Source organism: Saccopteryx bilineata, chromosome 3 (assembly GCF_036850765.1).
Source record: "Saccopteryx bilineata isolate mSacBil1 chromosome 3, mSacBil1_pri_phased_curated, whole genome shotgun sequence".
NCBI lineage: Eukaryota > Metazoa > Chordata > Mammalia > Chiroptera > Emballonuridae > Saccopteryx > Saccopteryx bilineata.
In genome coordinates this window covers 236,368,461-236,388,833 of record NC_089492.1, presented here as the reverse complement: position 1 = coordinate 236,388,833, position 20,373 = coordinate 236,368,461, and the positions used below count along the sequence as shown (strand labels likewise).

At 42.4% G+C, this 20,373-nt stretch overlaps 1 protein-coding gene across 3 annotated transcripts in view; it reads left to right on the top strand.

Moving 5' to 3' along the window:
- AK4 (adenylate kinase 4) overlaps nt 1-20,373 on the top strand; it is a 96,640-nt gene that overhangs the window by 63,109 nt on the left and 13,158 nt on the right. For all 3 annotated transcript variants that reach the window (XM_066268984.1, XM_066268983.1, XM_066268981.1), the window contains one exon: nt 218-337. In XM_066268984.1, coding sequence (XP_066125081.1) covers nt 218-337 — 120 coding nt within the window. The remainder of the gene's footprint in view (nt 1-217; nt 338-20,373) is intronic.

Below are 20,373 nucleotides of genomic sequence, written 5' to 3'. Positions count from 1 at the left end.
TCTTTAGGAGCTGCTTTTGTAATCTTTGGGAGACAAGAGGGAGAGATTATTGAAGCCAATATTTAAAACCTTACTCTAAAAACATCTATATATAACTTACCCCAGACCAATAAAGAAGAATGGGAGAGAAGGCAAAAAATGTCAAAAAAGAGTTTGTGAGCTATTTATTATTTTGGAGCTTTATTTGAGTGTCTCTTTTTTCCTATCTTTTTAATAGAAGTTGGTGACATGGCAAAGCAGTACATAGCGAAAGGTCTTTTGGTTCCAGATCACGTGATCACACGCCTCATGATGTCAGAGCTGGAAAACAGGCGCGATCAGCACTGGCTGCTGGATGGTGAGTTGAACCTGTTGGTCAGCTGGATTTCTGTGAGCAGTTTGCCCTTTATTGAATTCCGCTATTGTTCCAGGTTTTGTTTTGTTTTTTGGGTTTGTTTTTGTTTTTTTTTGTTTGTTTGTTTTTTTGTCAGAGAGGGACACATAGGGACAAACAGACAGGAAGGGAGAGAGATGAGAAGCATCAATTCTTTGCTGTAACACCTTAGTTGTTCACTGATTGCTTTTTCATATGTGCCTTGAGCCAGGGGCTACAGCAGAGTGAGTGACCCCTTGCTGAAGCCAGTGACCTTTGAGCTCGAGCCAGTGATCATAGGGTCATGTCTATGATCCCACGCTTAAGCTAGCAACCCCTCGCTCAAGCTGGTGAGGCCATGCTCAAGCCAGATGAGCCCATGCTCAAGCAGGCAACCTCGGGGTTTTCAACCTGGGTCCTCCGTGTCCCAGTCCGACTCTCTATCCACTGTGCTGTACCACCTGGTCAGGCTGTTCCAGTTGTGATGATGCCTTTTGTTTCCATGACTGTGTGGTCGTAAGTATAACATTTGAAATCTGAAGTTTTTTTCATTCAGAATAGTCCACATAAATTAAAGCCACAAGTTACCATTTTCCACCTGTTAGATTTACAAAGGTAGAAAATAGGAAAATCTTTGAGTATGTAAAAATAAGGATCGTTGAGAATGTAACATGGGCTACCTTTGAAAGGCAGTGTAACGATCTTGATACTTTCTGGTTCAGCATTTCTATGCTGGATTTGTGGCCTAAAGATACAGCTTTAAGGATATTTATTTTCAGCCTTATTTAGAGTATAGTGTATATCATATACACTGCTCACAAAAATTAGGAGATATTTCAAAATAAATATGAAGCAATAAAAAAAGCATTTGATTTTGTCTTTTATTAAACAAGAACATCAGAAAAGCAAGAAAGTTGTTCGATTATGCAGATGAGATGCAAAACCAACTTTTATTTCCTTGGTGAAAATGTACTATACAAAAGGCTGAAAGTACGGGAGTATCTGCACGTTCCCTGATCCCCTAATTTTTGTGAGCAGTTAATAGTATTCATGTAAAAAGGGAGGGAATATATAAAACATGTATAACCTATCTTTGGAGGAACATAAAGACCTGTAATAGTGGTTGACTGTGGGTAACGATTAGGGTTGGGAGAAAGACTTACCTCTCACCAAATATACCCTTTGATACTGTTTGATTTTTAATATGTATTTAGATAATACATGATTTAAAAACTCAGTGGTTCCTAAACTTTTTAGGCATTATGAATCACTTGATGACAACTCTGATATTTCACCCAAGAAATTGCATACACATGCCACACACAAAAAATATTATGCAATTTTGTACTTCAGCAAGCTGGAACTCAGGGTTTTCTACTTTAAGTTTGCCTGGTATAAATCTTTTGATTGATTAAAGAAAAAAGATGGATAAGGTTGATTCTTTGTCTTACTAAATAGCAAGATTCCTTAGTACAAAGAAAATAGAAACTTGATGAACGTACTGCTTTCTATGAACAAAAAATACAATAGTGAGATTGAGCTCTAATAAACTTTTTTCTCTCGCAGAGCAGTTTTTCTCTAGTTCACACAGAGCACTCATTTCTATCTTAGTTTGATGAAACCGAAGTCTCAGGAAGCTGTGACACCTGAAACCTTGATGCTTGCCAGACACAGAGAAACCAGAGCAATTGTCCTACATTTAAACTGTCAGAGCACCAATATTTCTGCTAAAGTCTAGAGCCAGGGATCTCCAATATGGATAGAGCGTAGGCCTGGGATGCTGAGGATCCAGGTTTGAAATCCTGAGGTCACTGGCTTGAGAGTGGAATCATACACATGACCCCATGGTCTCTGGCTTGAGCCCAAAGGTCGCTGGCTTGAAGCCCAAGGTTGCTGCCTTGAGTCTGAAGTCGCTGACTTGAGCAAGGGGTCTCTGGCTTAGCTGTAGTCCCCCAGTCAGTGCAGATATGAGAAAAGCAATTAATGAACAATTAAAGTGCCATAAAGAAGAATTGATGCTTCTCATCTCTCTTCTTGTTTGTCTGTACCTTTCTCTCTCTCTCTCTCTCTCTAAAAAAAAATAAATAAAAAGACTAAATTTGTTATAGAACCATTTGGGTTTTTTGTTTGTTTGTTTCATTGAAAAGAAAAGTTATTTACTGTTTGCTAGGTGACCATAAGTTGAAATAGTAACTAGGGAATAAAACCAGCTCTTTAAAGCAAATACAATTCTTCACTTTTTAAAAGAAGGCTGGTAATAAGGTGGGACAAATAAGGAGGTTTGTTAGTAGTAGATATTTTTCATACCTAAACTTGAATGCCAGCCTGTGCATATAAACGGTAAACTACATGTTCTTAGACTTAGTCCTAGTTCAACTTTAGGTAGCAAGATTTAACAGAATTGTCTGCCAGATGATTTTAGGTGTTGGTATCAAAATTGTTGTCAAAGTTTAGTTTCACAGAAAGCAGCCTTAAAATTTGGAATTATCAGTGGAATATAATTTTTTTTCCTTAAGTGAGAGGCAGGGAGGCAGGACAGACTCCTGCATGTGCCCTGACCAGAATTCACCTGGCAAGCCCCCTACCAGGCAGTGCACTGTCCATCTGGGGTGTTGCTCCATTGCTTGGCAACTGAGCTATTTCAGCACCTGAGGTGAGGCCATGGAGCCATCCTCAGTGCCCGGAGCCAACTTTTCTCAAATCATTTGATCCTTGGCTGCAAGAAGGAGAGAGAGAGAGAGAGAGAGAGAGAGAGAGAGAGAGAGAGAGAGAAGGTGGAGAGGTAGAGAAGCAGATAGTTACTTCTCTTGTGTGCCCTGACTGGGAATTGAACCTTAGACTTCCACACCCTGGGCTGATGCTCTACCACTAAGCCAACCAGTCAGGGCCAAGTGGAATATAATTCAAGCCTTTTCATTAGAGATAAAGATACCTTTAGAATGAGAGTCATCATTCATTCCTGATTCTGTGTTCCATTTGTTTTGTTCTGAGCAGCTTTGAATGGTAACTGGTGCTTTCTGTAGGTGATTCCAGGATTTTTTTTTTTTGAGTAGAAGTTTGAGCTGCTTGAATGTGTGCAGTGTTTTGTGTGTGTTTGTTTTCCCTGAGAGTTAAATGATCTCAGACCTGAGATATTCCAGGGTACATGCCTATTCAGAGCCCTTGGTATCTAAATAAGAGGCGGATGCTGGGAAACCAAACTGCAGATGCTGGACCTGGAATATTTTGTTCTGACTTCGCAATGTGTTTTGCTATGCTGGACTGGCACATAACTGCTCTGACCTTACCCCCCTTGTTTTACTTTCTGAATCAGATACTCTGAAGAGTGTTAGATCCCACTGGGCAACACATGCCTACAGAAAAAGCTGGTAATCACGTAACTTCTGAGTCAGATCTTTAAAGAAATGCCAACCGTAGTTTTTTTACTGTTGCCCCTGTGAATTTAGGCCATGTTTTTTGTTTGCTTGTTTGTTTTGACAGAGTCAGAGAGAGGGACAGATAGGGACAGACAGACAGGAAAGGAGAGAGATGAGAAGCATCTGTTCTTCATTGTGGCACCTTAGTTGTTCAATGATTGCTTTCTCATATGTTCCTTGACTGGAGGGGGGGGGCTACAGCAGAGCGAGTGACCCCTTGCTCAAGCCAACAACCTTTGGGCTCAAGCCAGCAACCCGGCACTCCAGCTGACGAGCCCAAGCTCAAGCCAAATGAGCCCGCACTCAAGCTGGTGACCTTGGGGTTTCGAACCTGGGTCCTCTGCATCCTAGTCTGACGCTGTATCCACTACACCACTGCCTGGTCAGGCTGAATTTAGGCTATATTTTAAGAATAAAATGTATGATAGTTTCTTTGGAAGGTCACTGAAGACATTCTCTTAAAAAAAAAAGCATCAGGCTTTCTCTCTTTCACTCCATTTGTGTGTATGTGTGTGCGTGCATGCATATGTGTGAGAGGATAATATGTAATCTTACTCACTTTCCTTCAGATGAGTAGTCCTGAAAAATATCAGATAACTTTTTGTATCTTAGGCCATTATTAAGGTAATGATGTATATATACGCTGATACTTTGAGTGGAAGATTTGAAGCAATTGGAATGGTTCCTCAAGAATGGAGATTGGGCCCTGGCCAGACAGCTCAGTTGGTTGGAGTGTCATCCTGATGCACACAGGTTGCTGGCTCAATCCCTGGTCAGGCGCTGAAATAGCTTTTCCTTCCTCTGTCTCTAAAATCAATAATAAAATTTAAAAAAAAAAAAAAAAGGCCCTGGCCGGTTGGCTCAGCGGTAGAGTGTTGGCCTAGCGTGCGGAGGACCTGAGTTCGATTCCCGGCCAGGGCACACAGGAGAAGCGCCCATTTGCTTTTCCACCCCTCCGCCACGCTTTCCTCTCTGTCTCTCTCTTCCCCTCCCGCAGCCAAGGCTCCATTGGAGCAAAGATGGCCCGGGCGCTGGGGATGGCTCTGTGGCCTCTGCCTCAGGCACTAGAGTGGCTCTGGTCGCAACATGGCGACACCCAGGATGGGCAGAGCATCGCCCCCTTGTGGGCAGAGCGTCGCCCCATGGTGGGCGTGCCGGGTGGATCCCGGTCGGGCGCATGCTGGAGTCTGTCTGACTGTCTCTCCCTGTTTCCAGCTTCAGAAAAATGAAAAAAAAAAAAAAAAGAATGGAGATTGGGCATAGAATTGAGGGGCTCTACTGTGGCGGTTACGTGCCTCACCAGGCTCGTCCTTCCCGACACTTAGGACTTGCCCATCATTGTAGCGCTGTTTGTTCAACAGCGTTTATTATACATACTTAAATGAGTATTTCTAAAGTGCCCATCATTGTATCTCTGTTTGTTCAACAACGTTTCTTATACATACTTACATGGGTATTTCTAAAGTGAATGAAGTACAGGCATGACTGTGACTGACTTTGCACTGGGACAGTGTCAGTGAAGAAAGAAAAGAGGAAAAATTATTGGAGAGAGAGTAGAGGTAGAATAAGCTTAGGAAGGAGGCCCTGAGGAAGACGCAGTCAGCTAATTGTGGCTCAGGTGAGGTGGCATCTCTTCTGAGAGGTAAGTGGAAAGGTTTTTTCAAGAAAGGAATGGTATTTTTGGTGGAAATGACAGCATGAACAGAGGTGGGTGTGTGTATAATTAGTCTAAGTGCCACATTGCTGGAAACCTAGCCATTCCCCCATGCAGCATAAATGTCTGACAAAGGTTGTTTTTTGTTTTTGTTTTTTTCTGCATCCAAAATTCCCATTAGAGAGATGATTTGAACAGTAGCATTTTGCTGATTTCCTGTGTAGACCCACTATTATTATTATTATTTTAGTGCTTTGAGGGTAAAGTTTGATCAAGGTGTCTGTTTATTGTGTTATTTGAGTTTCGTTAAAGATCAACATCTATTTGTTGGTTTTGGCCTATTTAAAAAGTTGTTATCATTGTCAGATAGCTGTAATAGTTTTATCCAAAAATAGTGCCTCTTTAAATTTGTGTTTTAAAACAAACTTGTCATTTTTAAGTCACATTCTTGGAAGAATGAATTATAAAATCTGAGACCTATGTTTTTATACTTTCTAACATGGCTAAGTATTTGGATATCCTAACACAAAAGGATTTGTAGGCATATAATTAATTTCAAGTTGAATAGTATGAGGAGGAAGAACACGTGACTTCGCCAGAGGAAGGTAGGCAAAAATAAGAAATAGTGCCTGTATCTACTTTAACTGAGGCTAAGGAACAGTTTTTTGAACAAAGCCGTTTAGGCTGAGTTAGACGGGGAAGAGCTACTCAGTGGGGTTAGGTTATGAAGAGTCATTTGGATGACACCTGAATTGAAGATTAGTCTACTTTTATCTTATGACATACCTTATCTAAAGTAACCTGTCCAGGCTTTATATCTAGCTGTTGATTCCATTAAAGATACCAGAACCCCTTTGTTAGTGGTTTCAGGTGATTGTACAATTTTCTTTTGGTTCTAAGTACTCATAATTTTTCCTGCAACTAAGTGTTTACTGAGCACCAGGCACTGCCCAGCCATCACAATAGAGTAACAGTGAGCAGGACCTGGCCTTCTTGGATTTTGAATCTAGTGGTGAGTCAGCCTTTGGGCTACCCTCGGCAGTGTGAGGGTCGTCTTTTACTTCTTTACATCCATCTAAAGAACTTGGTTGTTAATCAATTTTGTTAATATGAGCTCAAGAGTATCTAAGAGAAAACCATTGTAAAGCCTGTGTCTCTTCTTCACTTGGTTGAATTCTTTCCTGAGACCCTGTTCCCATGTCCATTTCTGGTAGATTTCTTCTGATCTGGTTGCTGCCTTGAGATAAGGAGCAATCTTAATCAGGTGTCCCCAAACTACGACCTGCAGGCCGCATGTGGCCCCCTGAGGCCATTTATCCGGCCCCCCACCGCACTTCCAGAAGGGGCACCTCTTTCATAGGTGGTCAGTGAGAGGAGCACTGTATGTGACTGCCCTCCAACGATCTGAGGGACAGTGAATTGGCCCCCTGTGTAAAAAGTTTGGGGACTCCTGGAGTAGATAATCCTGACTTTATTTGTTGTTGTTGTTTTTAGAGAATTACTAGATTTTAATATGTGAGCATTAAGGGCCATATGGAAAACATATGTATCCAGATATTTGAGCACACCCTAGAAAAACTTGGTTCAAAGATCAAAAAGTGAATTGAGCGTACATTTTTTGTGTGTCCCGACATGCTTGGCATTGGTCCATCTGAGGAGGGAACAGCACATGTCCTAACCTCACAGTCCAGGAGGACCCAGTGCTGCATAAAGAGCTTCAGTACAGGGTCTTGGGAGCACCAGTGAAGGCAGTGAAAGGTGAGAGGTAGAACAGAAGAAAGTGGCTTTTACTCTCTTTTTAGAGAGAGGCAGCTAGAGGAAGGCTTCCTGGAGAAGGCGGCACCAACAGCTAACTTTTGGAAGTGGCAATAAAGCACATTTTAGACAGAAGGAACATCATGCAGAAGGTACAGTGGCATGGAACAATGTGGTGTGTTCTGAAAATCACAAGTGGTTGGATAACCCTAGAGCGGAAACTATGAACAGATGAGGCTGGAAAAGTGAGTAAAGGCAAAAGTTAAATACTGCATGAAATTCGAAACCAGGGAGTTGAATAAGTGTCAAAGTTAATATTAGATATGAGTTGGAAGGAAGTTAAAAATAAAATTTAAAACTGAGTTTGAAAACGTGAATAACTTATTTTTTAACTTATTAGCATTTAAAAATCAACTAGATTAAAAACTTTTAATTTAGATACACTTTAGACATTGAACTGTGGTTTCTCTGTATTTGGGGCATGTCTTGTCATACACTTTCAGTTACACTTAATCCCACTTGTTATTGCTAGTTAATAGAAGTCTATAAAGTAAAGCGCAGGATGAGACCGTCTTAGAATTTTAATTTTTGGTTTTAGGAGAGCCCACTTCCCTAATTTATGAAATAGGTATCTTGGGAATTGGATAAACTAAGAAAATTTATTGCAAAGCTTCATCCAAGGCATCTGTGTATGCTTTGCTAGTTTAAAATTAAACAATTATTGTGCACTTGGTATGCACAAAGCACCATGCTAAGAAAACGGTAATGTGGTGGAAAAAGCATGAATTTATCAGTCAGACCTGCCTGAATAACTTACTAGCCATGTAGTCTTGGACATGCAAAGTTACCTTTCTTGGAGTCTTTTTTTTTCCTCACCCATAAAGTGGGAGCATGTATGGCATAGGTTTGCAAGGACTGGTTAACAAATGTAAAATGCTTAGTGCAGTTCTGGAATGTAGTAGGTGGTCACATGGTAGATACGTGTTATTATTATTATCAATGTTAAGTTCCTGTTAGAACTTAACATTTCAATAATAAACTGCTGAGAACTTAAATATGTTGTCATTCTAATAATTAGGGATGATCATATTCACCCCTTATTAAGTACACTCGAGGAAAATGTAACTAAATAAAGCCATTCGTCTTCCATTAAACCTTACTTAATAATGTAACACAAAACAATATAAAACTTTGTTGATTGTACTGTCACTAATAAGAAAATCCAGATTTTGGAAAGATGAACAAGTTGATTAGGGTTAAAAATAGAATGTGATGTAGAAAAAATGCAGATAATTTAATTTTATCTTTTTACACTGTTTCTATAAAAGTGATATGTGATCATTATAAAACATTCAAACCAAAAAAAAAAGGAAAAGAAAAGCAACAAATCACCTAAAATCCCACTAAGAATAACCAGGGTTAACAATTGAAAACTGTCATTCTAGACATCTCTCCATGCATATGCAGATAAAATGTATAAGAAGAACTGCATCATACTTTACATACTTTTGCAAAATATTTAATTTTACTCAAATTTAAAAGCCAAAGCTTCCTGGCTGGTTGCCTCAGCAGTAGAGCATCAGCCTGGTGTGTGGAAGTCCTGGGTTCGATTCCCTGTCAGGGCACACAGGAGAAGCAACCATCTGCTTCTCCATCCCTCCCTCATCTCTCTCTCTCTCTCCCTCTCTCTTTCTTCACCACCCACAGCCATGGCCTCAATGGTTCAAGCAAAAGTTGGCCCTGGCACTGAGGATGGCTCCATGGCCTTGGCCTCAGGCAATAAAATAGCTCAGTTGCTGAGCAACCAGAACTGTGGCCCAGCCAAGTAGAGCATCACCTGGTAGGGGTAGAGCATCGCCTGGTAGGGCCTTGCTGGGTAGATCCCGGTCAGGATGCATGTGAGAGTCTTTATCTTTGCCTCCCTGCCTCTCACTTAATTAAAAAAAAAAAAAAAATATATATATATATATATATATATATATATATATTACACACACACACACACACACACACACACACACACACACACACGGCTGTGGCCAGTTGGCTCAGTGGCAGAGTGTCGGCCCAGCGTGTGGTAGTCCCAGGTTCAATTCCTGGTCAGAGCACACAGGAGAAGCACCCATCTGCTTCTCTACCCTTCCCCCTCTCCTTCCTCTCTGTCTCTCTCTTTCCCTCCCATAGCCAAGGCTCCATTGGAGCAAAGTTGGCCCTAGTGCTGAGGGTGGCTCCATGGCCTTTGCCTCAGGCACTAGAATGGCTCTGGCCTCAATGGAGCAACGCCCCAGATGGGCAGAGCATCGCCTCCTGGTGGGCATACTGGGTGGATCCCAGTCAGGTGCATGTGGGAGTCTGACTGCCTCCCTGCTTCTAAGTTTGGGGCGGGGGAATAATAATAATAATAAAAGCCAAAGCTAAAGTGAACCTGAAGAAATTATTACTGGATTTCAGATAAACCTTTCTTTGTCACCAGGGATATTAATTCTCATGGGAGCTCTTTAAGATTTTGAAAACCATTAGAAAATATACATATTTTTTTCCCTCAATTTTCACCTTTCAAATTCAGATAGGAGATATTGTCTCCTACACTGAACGGTAACCTCATATACTCAGTATACTTCTTTCTACCTCCTCTTTCCTTCCTCCCAATTGGTGTTGGCTTTTGTTGTTAATATTTATTATAAATTTTTTTCTTTATCTTTAATTTCACATCTTTTTGATCTCACATTTTAAAAAAATAAATAAATTTTCTGCAGTGTTTTTTTCCCCCATTACCACTTCTTTCTTCATTTATTTTGATAAGTCTCTTGGCTATATATCTGTGAGTATACTAGAGACCATTTCATCGTGCACTTTAAGTGAATGAATTGTATGATAATTAATTCTATCTGAATAAAGCTGCATTTCTTTTCTTTCTTTTATTTAACTTATTTTTTTTTTGGTGAGAGAGACAGGAAGGGAAAGAGATGAGAAGCATCAACTCATTGTTGCATCACTTTAGTTGTTCACTGATTGCTTCTTATATGTGCCCTGGCTGGGGGACTCCAGTGGAACAAGTGACCCCTTGCTCAATCTAGCAACCTTGGGCTTCAAGCCAGCGATCTTTGGGCTCAAGCCAGCGACCCTGCACTCAAGCTGTTGATCCTGCACTCAAGCCAGAGACCCTGGGGTTTTGAACCTGGGGCCTCAGCCTCCCAGGTCGATGCTCTCTTCACTGCACCACCACTGGGTCAGGCTGCATTTCCTTTTTACACTTTTCCATTCATCACTTGATCAACTAGATTTTTTTAGACAGGTTTTCCTCCTCCGTTTTTTCTCTTTCCCTCCGTCCTTACAGAAGGGCTTATGAGGTGCTATGTTTCATACATTTGCATGTTTGAAAATGTCTTTGTTGTTCAGCAGCACTTCAGCTGACTGTGATAATCTTGAGTGATCCTGTGTCCTTCAGACTTTGAAGCCATTGTTTCCTATTCTTCTGGCCTGAATTATTGCCCTGTAGAAGTCTTAAGGTCAGCAGTCTGAGTCTCCCCCCACCCTTTGAATGAGATTTTTTTTTTTTGTATAGACTTCCTGAAGAATTGTTTCTTCATCCTTGAAGTAAACAGAATACCCTAATGTTTCCACTATCCTCTACACAGTGTGTTTGTCAGCTTGTTTCCTTTAGGAAAGTTCTGCATTCTATCTTTTCTTCCCATGTGTTCATTTTTTTCTGTTTCAAGAATTCCAGTTATATTGACCATTATGTTGAATATTCTTTGTTTTTATTATATTTTGATTACATTTTTTTTTCTTCTTTGTTTCCATTTTGCCTTCAACCATGTACACACCTTTTACTTGAGGGCAGGTTTGAGCAAAGCTTTGCGTATGTTCTGTAGCCACTTCATAATTTTTCTCCCTGTACATGCCCTGCACACTCGCGCTACAGAGCCTCTTGCACGTGCTGGGCCTCCATCTGCAGTGCGCTGCCTGTGGAGAGCCACGCGGAGCACGGTTCAGAGAGCGACTCAGATAGATCAGTTCACAGAGCCCTTCTTATACCAGCCTATCTACCCAGGTCGTGCTCTCTTCTTGCTTTATAAGGTGACATTACATATTTATCTGTATATTTGATGTTTGCCACCTTCCTTATGCCCTCACACCCAGTGCAGGCTTCAGAAAGCAGATTCTGTCTGTTTTGATCTTGGCTGTATTGCCAATACTTACAGCTGTGTTTGACACAGAGAAAAGGCTGGTGAATCGATGTCCAATGACCGGGACGTTTCGCCTGTAGCCTGTCACTAGACCTGTGTAGGGGATTCTCAGCCTCTGTATTTTCCTTGGAGCAAAAGAATGGGCCTATGGTGAAATTATTTATAAATTCCTTTTGTGTTAGATATAATAATAGCAGTCTTCCCCTAATTTGTTTATAGAGACTTATGTTTAAAGTACAAGCAAGCAGAATTCTTAAACAAAAGATTCCTTTAAGGAAAGAATTTGCAAATGACGAGTCCTTTCTTAACACAGTATTCCTCTCCCTCACTGGGAAAAGGGCTCCAGGATTTTAGTATAATGTGTTTAAAAGCAAAGGTTATAAGCTAGTATTCATCTATGCCCTTCAACAGGAAAAAATCATCATGCTGATGCCAGGTCTCAGTGCCGTTTAGGAATTTCCCCAGGAATGCCTACCTCATAAGGATGCATCTTTTAGGCCCTGGCCAGTTGGCTCAGCAGTAGAGTATTGGCCTGGTGTGTGGAAATCCTGGGTTCGATTCCTGGCCAGGGCACACAGAAGAAGTGCCCATCTGCTTCTCCACCCTTCCCCTTCTCCTTTCTCTCTCTATTTCTTCCCATCCTACAGGCAAGGCTCCATTGGAGCAAAATTGGCCCGGGTGCTGAGGATAGCTTTGTGGCCTCTGCCTCAGGCCATAGAATGGTTCTGGCCACAACGGAGCAATGCCCCAGATGGAGATGGGCAGAGCATTGCCCCCTGGTGGACATGCCGGACAGATGCCAGTCGGGCAAATGCGGGATGACTGCCTCCCCACTTTTTACTTTGGAAAAATACCCCCCAAAATGCATCTTTTATTTCACTAAGCTACTCTGAAGAGGCAGACATACGATTTAAAACCAAACTTTCACCAGATGAGGCTGTGGCGCAGTAGATAGAGTATCGGCCTGGGACTCAGAGGACTTTGGTTCGAAACCCCAAGGTTGCTATCTTGAGTGCAAGGTCGCTGGCTTGAGCATGGGGTCATAGACATGACCCCATGGTCGCTGGCTTAAACCCAAAGGTCTCTGGGTTGGGCCCAAAGCTGCTGGCTTGAGCAAGGGATCACTCACTCTGCTGCAGCCTCCCCCTACCACCCCACCCCAGTCAAGGAACGTGGGAAAGCAGTCAGTGAACAACTAAGGTGCCACAATGAAGAATTGATGCTTCTCATCTTTCTCCCTTCCCGTCTGTCAGTTTCTGTCTGTCCTTCTCTCTGTCTCACTCTCTCTGTCTTTGCCTCTCTCGTAAAACAAACAAAACAAAAAAACCCACAACTTTCTGGAATATCTATCTTATCAGTAAGTAGTGATTATAGAATATCTAGGTTACAGAATCATTTACCACTAACCTATAAGCTCCTTGAGAGCAGAGCCCATTTAATACAAATCTTTTTTTTTTTTTTTTTTTTGTATTTTTCCGAAGTGAGAAGCAGGGAGGCAGACAGACTCTCGCATGTGATCCACCTGGCATGCCCACCAGGGGGCAATGCTCTGCCCATCTGGGGCGTTGCTCCATTGCAACCATAGTCATTCTAGCGCCTGAGGCGGAGGCCATGGAGCTGTCCAGAGCGCCCGGGGCCAACTCTGCTCCAGTGGAGCCTCGGCTGCGGGAGGGGAAGAGAGAGAGAGAGAAAGGAGAGGGGGAAGGGTGGAGAAGCAGATGGGCGCTTCTCCTGTGTGCCCTGACTGGAAATCGAACCCGGGACTTCCACATTCTGGGCCAATGCTCTACCGCTGATAATACAAATCTCTTAAACTCTAGGATACTGTTGAGGAGTTCCAAGTGTTTCAGGGATGGTTTCAGTGAGCAAGAAGTGGGTCCAGGGGCTGTCAGCACAGTGGGAAATGCGGAACTCACAGTGATAAGCTCTGTTGGCCAACATCTGGAGCACAGATGCTTAATTTTTTCACCTTCTGTCAATAAAAGCTGGATGAAGTGGAATATGGAGGTCTTAGGTACACATCCAAATAAATATTGTGTAATCAGATAAGGTCATTATAAGGTGAGAGAGAAAAGGCCTTCGTGAAACAGGTTTTGACGGTGATTAATTGTAACTTGCTGTCGAGGCTTCTGGCTGATGACACGAGTGGTTTGAATACCTCTGGGTTAGGGAAGACTGTGAAAGTGTAACTGCACTGCCTGCTTTCAACTCGAGTTAATCATTCAGCGACTAATCAGGATGAGTCGTGGCTTGCGTTTGTGAGCTGGTTCTTGCTTTCCCAATAAACTGGGAAGAGATAGGTGGTCTCTTCCATGTTGGCCCCAGATCTTTTTTTATTTTTTTTTCAATTACAGTTTATAGTCAGTATTATTTTGTATTAATTTCAGGTGTACAACCTAGTGGTGAAACAGTCATATACTTTGCCAAGTGTTACCCCAGATAGTTCTAATACCCTCCTGGTGCCCTAAGTGGTTATTGCATACTATATACTTTATATTCCCATGACTATTTTGTAACAACCAATCTGTACTTCTCAATCCCGTCACGTTTTTTACTAGGTCCGCTAAACCTCCCCTCTGGAAACCGTCAGTTTATTCTCTGTATCTATGAGTCTGTTTCTGTTTTGTTTGTTTGTTTATATTGTTCTTTAGATTCCTTATGTAAGTGAAATCGAACGGTATGTATTTTTCTTTCCCTAACTTATTTCACTTAGTATAACACCCTCCAGGTCCATTCATGCTGCCACAAGTGGTATGATTTTGTATTTAATGGAGATAGGAAGGGGACCGGATGTTGTATGGCCTTTTCACAATCTGCCAGTCATGAGCGGATGTTGCCCTTCAGAACTGCCGTTGTATTTTCATCAAGTGGACGGCTTGCTTTTCTGCTTGGGAATGTGGCCGTGCACTCTGGCTCTGCGCCTTCCTCCGGAGTGAATGCGCTCCAGATTAGAAAAACAGAAGCGTCCTAGTTCCCCGTTCCCTTCCACCGCTGCAGGCACCAGCTGCCCTCCCTCGGGCTCTTGGCATGGCTGACAGGAGCAGGCGCCAAGGCCCAGTGACCAGCAGCTCTGAGAACACAACACCAGTCAGGAATTTAGCGGCATCTCTCTGCACCTAGCGAATCTTTTTTTGGGGGTGTGGTGGTGGCGTTGGTCCACAATGCTACCTGTAAGCACCATAATAGGTGACATGGCAAGCCAGATTGGGGGAGAAATTTAACTACATGAAATCTTACCTTTCAACGTGGATTGGCTGTTTGATTTAACAAGACCGACAGAGCAGTTTTTCTAGGCTGGGTTGTGAGATGAGGGCTATGATGGTCTAGAGTAGAAGCATGAGGCAGGTTTTCCAGGTGGTGAGAAATCAAGCATTGGAACAGTCTCACGTATAGTAAAAAGGGAGGAAACACACAAGCTTTCCCGGTGTGAAATGTCATCTTTATTTTACTGTCCCTGTTGGGTTTCCTGGTTTCCTCAACAGGAATATATTCACCTGGCATAGGCTAGCTAAGGAAGCTGTAATGTGCTAGTCATTTAGAAAGCATGTCTTTGAGTATTTTACTTTTAGTAAAAACAAAAGCATAGCAAAACTTGGTTTCAGTTCTTCCTAAAAAGAAAAATTATTAGTGCTGCCACCTGTTGACAGAATTTGAGTGTGCATCCAGTCCACTTGGTCAGCTGTCCCTGTCTACCAGGATGCAGTATCCTCATGGAAACTGAGAGTCTCCAGGGCACTTGAGGAATAAACACAGCCCCAGCCCTCAAGGAGCTCCTAATTTGAATAGAGGCAAGCATATTTAATACAAGCAAGCACATTTAAAAAAGAAGACCTACCCCCTCAGCTAGAGTGGCAAATTCTCCTTAGGCCCACCCATGTGATCAAAGTGTGCCTAGTCTAAATCACTTAAGAGAAGATAATCTCTTAATCAGAACACATTTTAAAACTTTACATAATTATGTTTTCCTTTAAAATTCCAATATCTGAGCAATTCAAAGTGAACAAGGAATTCAATCTCATACTAGGAGTGATTCTCCAGAAGAGAACCTGGATTAGTAAGTAGATAGAAAATGGTAACTAAATGTACTCAAGAGCACAATAATCATGCCTCTCTCCCTGAAGTTAATCCGAACATCTCATGTGCTGATGCAGAGACATTCTTGCTGGACAGCTTTCCTCTAGTCTTAATACTGTGTTCCTCGGATAATTTTTTTTTTTTTCAAAAGATGTATGGGCTGGATAATGACACTGTGTTAAAAAATGGTTTAAAATGTGCTGGTCTGGTTATACCTTCTCTAACATTCATTCTGTTCTTGGCAGCTGGTTGATGTGAAAATTACACCTGAAGTACTTTCGTGACTTGCTCAGCTCAGTGTGAGACACTGATGTAAATCCATTTAAGGAATGTTGGAGCTGCTATGCCTGCCTTTCAGGATGCCATTTCAGTGTGTGCCCTTTGAGTTAGGAACTATAGGCTGAAGAATCTCCATGTTTTAAGGGTTTTATAGGCAACCTGACCAGGCAGTGGCGCAGTGGAAAGAGCATCGGACTGTGATGCGGAGGACCCAGGTTCAAAACCCCAAGGTCGCCGGCTTGAACATGGGCTCACCAGCTTGAGCATGGGGTCACTGGCATCGGGGTGGAATCATAGACATGACCCCTTAGTCGCTAGCTTAAGCCCAAGGTCTCTGGCTTGAGCAAGGGGTCACTCACTCTGTAGTAGCCCCCGAGTCAAGGCACATAGGAGAAAGCAATCACTGAACAACTAAGGTGCCGCAGTGAAGACTTGATGCTTATCTCTCTGCCTTTCTGTCTGTCTGTCGCTATCTGTCTATCTCTCTGTCTCTGTCACAAAAAATAAAATAAAAAAAGTCTTATAGGCAAATACCACTGCTCACTTCATGGAACCTTTGCCCTTATGCCTAACCCAAGTGAGGGAAAGCCTGTCTCCAGCCTGTGACACTTTACCCCAAACTTCAGTGGGAGCCCCAGCCCATCCCCAGGGCCTTGGTGACCATTCTAGAAATTAGGACACCACACCTGCCTGAAGATTATACTATTTGGTGCTAGTCACTTTCAAATGTGCCTTTCATTTCTGTGATGCTTGGTTAATAATGGGCTGGTAAACCATCCCTTAATGCCCCCCCTTTTTAATCCTTTTCCATTACTGACTCTCCTCCTCTCCCTGATTCTTGACCATTTCCTGTCCCCTCTGAATTTTCTTTCCTTAGTCTCTTCTCCACCTTCTGTCCACATACTGTCTAGCTCTTTGCAGCAGGCTCTCTCTGCCTTAAAGGAAATCTGGTTTTCTTGTCTCTCTTGTTTTCAAGGAGACATCATGTTGGATGTTGGTGGTGATAGTCTGCCTCCCTGCTGCCTTTTTCATACTTCCAGAAAATCTCACACTTACCTCCATTCTGTGTTCACTGAGTTATTGAGCTGTGGGCTTGGAAGCCATCTAGTCCAGCTTCTTCCAGGCAGAGTTGCCTTGTTCGTGCGAATGCTTCTAGAAAGGGGACATTCACGAGTAGACAAGACTGCAAAGCTATACCTTTCTTGCCTTGGATTCTGTGTTATAGTTCATGCAGCCTGCATGTGGGTTAGTTCCTGGGAAGCTGTATCCCATTGCTGCCTCATGGTACTCTTGTGCTCTTGGCAGCTTAAGCCTCAGTCTTTGTGCTAATTTACTAGTCTATTTAACTTAAACCCAAATTAAGCTTACCATGATAAGGCCTTCAACGAGATCAGGAAAGTAGATTTAAGGAGTTTAACTATTAAGAAAATGAAGAAGGTGACGAGACGAAAGGGGCAAGCAGGTAACCCACAATGTGGGGAGCTCAGAGCAGAGCAGTTATGCTGTGCCGGGGTTCGAAGCTGTGTGGAGCTTCCTTGTGAGTGGGTGGGGATCAGCATGTGGAGTCTGCATGACTACCTGGAAGGGCTGAGCTGTAAATGTGGCAGAGAGCACGGGGCACCAGTGACTCCCAAATTCTTAGGAAATCTCAGAAAAGGAATTAAATATGGTCAAGTTGGGGAACTGGGGACCTTTCCTTCCAGCCACATTTTGATTGCATTGGGAAATGAGCTGAGCTCTAGGAGGGCTCTGCCCAGAGCAATCACAGCCTTTTATCGAGTGCTCACTGTGTCCCTCACACTTTGCATCCTAAACATTGAATAGGGGTTGTCTCTTTTAGTCCTCAGCTGCCCGATGCAATAGGCATTACCCCCACTTTTATTTATTTATTTTTTTAATTTATTCATTTTAGAGAGGAGAGAGTAAGGGAGAGAGAGAGAGAGGAGAGAGAGACAGAGAGAGAAGGTGGGGAGGAGCTGGAAGCATCAACTCCCATATGTGCCTTGACCAGGTAAGCCCAGGGTTTCGAACTGGCAACCTCAGCATTTCCAGGTTGACGCTTTATCCACTGCGCCACCACAGGTCAGGCCCCCACTTTTATCTTTGAGTTGAGTTTTGTTTTTTCCTAAATCTATGTGTTAGATACAAGAGGAAAGACCCTGTGAAGATGCAGGAAGAGATGGCAAGGCAAGGGAAAAGGCCTCAGAAGAAACCAACCCTGCTGACATCTTGATCTCAGATTTCTAGACCCCAGGACCATGAGAAAATAAATGTCTGTGGCTTAAGCCACCTGTTCTGTGGTCCTTTGCTATGGTAGTCCTAGCTAACACACCCTTGTCTGTATCTGAGAAAACTAAGGACAGAGAAATGACAAAATGTGTGAAAGTTCTTACAGTGGTGTCTAGAGTGAGCTGGAATTGAAATCTAGGTGTGTCTGCTTCCAAAGCTTTGTGCCCATAACTAACAGGTTATACTGAATCCTACGTGTATCTGGCTTAAGGCTGCTTTTCCTCACTTTTGAAACAGCAGCTGGCACCCATATCTTTGACTTCTGGTCCACTGATTTCATTAATATACCATATTTTGTCCTCTGCCACACTTTCTTTAAAGTAAGACGCCAGGGTCTTACTCCTGTCTAGACAGAAATGGGGTCAAACAGGTAACCGGAATTAAGGACTTACTAAATCTGGAAAGATTGGCCTCATTAGGAACCTCCTTCTCTGTTCTCCTCCCATGAATGAAGATAAAGGAGACTCACTCTTTGAAGTGGTTTGTACCTGCTTAGAAGTCCTGTGAGCCCTACCCCCACAATGGGGCAGATGACAAGTACTTAATACTGCCCTTCTACTTTTGTTACTGAGACGTTTGGTGGTTCTTCATCAATTGGGGGAAGTATTAGGATGATTGGATAATTTTTAAAAAATACCTATGTCCTGAGCCTGTGCATTCTAGGAAGTCTGGAATGGAATCTGGATACCCATAACCTTTATTTTCCCCTTTAAGTCTTCCCTGGTAATTTTGATATGCTCTATCAGTTGGGAACCCTTGAAGTTGTGGAATGACTGAACTTCTAAACTATTGAAGTGCTTGCATTCCAACAATATTAATGTCTTAAAACTAACTTTTTCATTTTAACTTTCCTTAGACTTCTGTATTTTCTATGGTTCTTTTAACTTTAACCTCTTTTGAGGTTGGGAGGACATGCTAAGAGCCATTGCCCTAATAGAAGACCTCTAAGCCACCAGAATTAACTATTCTTTGAGGTCCCTAGCAGGTCTGTGAAAGACCAATAGGTAGGGAGGAACTATCCAAAATATTTTTGAAATCTGTTCATTCTGAGTTCAGCATATTTTGAAAACAGTTGCATTTTCCACCCATTCCTCCAGAGGGCCCCAGAGTTCAGAAACAACTGGAAAGCTGAGCAGATTGGCTTGCAACCTCATTAGACAAGGAAATGTTAGCCAATAATAAGATTTGAGTTTTTATTTGTTGGAAGAACTGTTATATTCTCTTTTAAAGCTCCTATTCTTTTCTACTACTTTACCCAGCTCTCACCTTCCATCCAAAGGATAATGAACAATGTTTTCTTGTCAGGGCTGTGGCTAGTGATGCCAGAACACAAGACTAGGGCCTGTGGCTGAGAACTCAGCCGTTTATGGCATAATCTCTATTCTTTGAATACACTTATCAGTAAAAAGGTTAAGTATACATTTTCACTATACAGTATTATGTATAAATTATGTGTGCATACAATCTATTAATATCTTATAAAATGTACCTTCCAAAATAGATGCTTTAAAAAATGAGCAAAAAATTACAATAGGAGTTCTAATATTTTCTCTCTGTGCTCCTAAGTAAGGGTTGTGGAAAACTACTGCTTTGGAAAAATGGCTTACTTTTGAAAAGGGTTTGGGGAAAGAGCATAGAGACTGACCTTGGAGTTGCTTTGACTGCAGGAAGCTTTCTAATTCCAGTTGTCATCTCGAAGATTTAGTGAAGAGTGGGTTTTACAGGGAAAGGCTGGACCTGCTAGTCATTGAGAGTGTTTTTTTGTGGAAGGCTTACTGCCCGCTCTTTGCTGGAATTTCAGGGTAGAATGTACCAAGCAGAGTACCAGGAGATAATGAGGACTGGGGGGAGTAAGACGTGTGTTAAATCCTCATATCAGAAAGCTCATCTTCTAAGCCAGACTCAGGTGCAATGTAGGGGAAGGCAGACTAAGGTCGACCAATGGATTTAGCATAGTGCCCAGCTCTGCTCCTTGTTCTGTCTCTAGCATCCCCCATTCCGATTGACAGTGAGCTGTTGGGGTGACATGGGGGGGGCGGGCGGAGGAAAGGATCTGGTTGTGGAGAGTATTAGAAAGGTATTTGATGGGAAAGATAAAGGGGGCGGGGTTTTATCTGTCCTCTTCTGAGACTCCTTTCCCACACTCTGGTGTAAATAGCCACAGATTGAATTGAATTGCGCCCTGAGGGCCTATGCAGGTCCAAATCTTGCTCCTTGGTGACTCAGTTAACATCACATTGTTGTCTGCCTGGTAGCTATCATATGTTTGGGGCTCAAGAATACAACCATCCAGGTGCTATAAAGCCCCAATAACAAAATTCAGTTCATTTTTAAACTTAACCAAAAGAGAAGTTGTTTAATAAA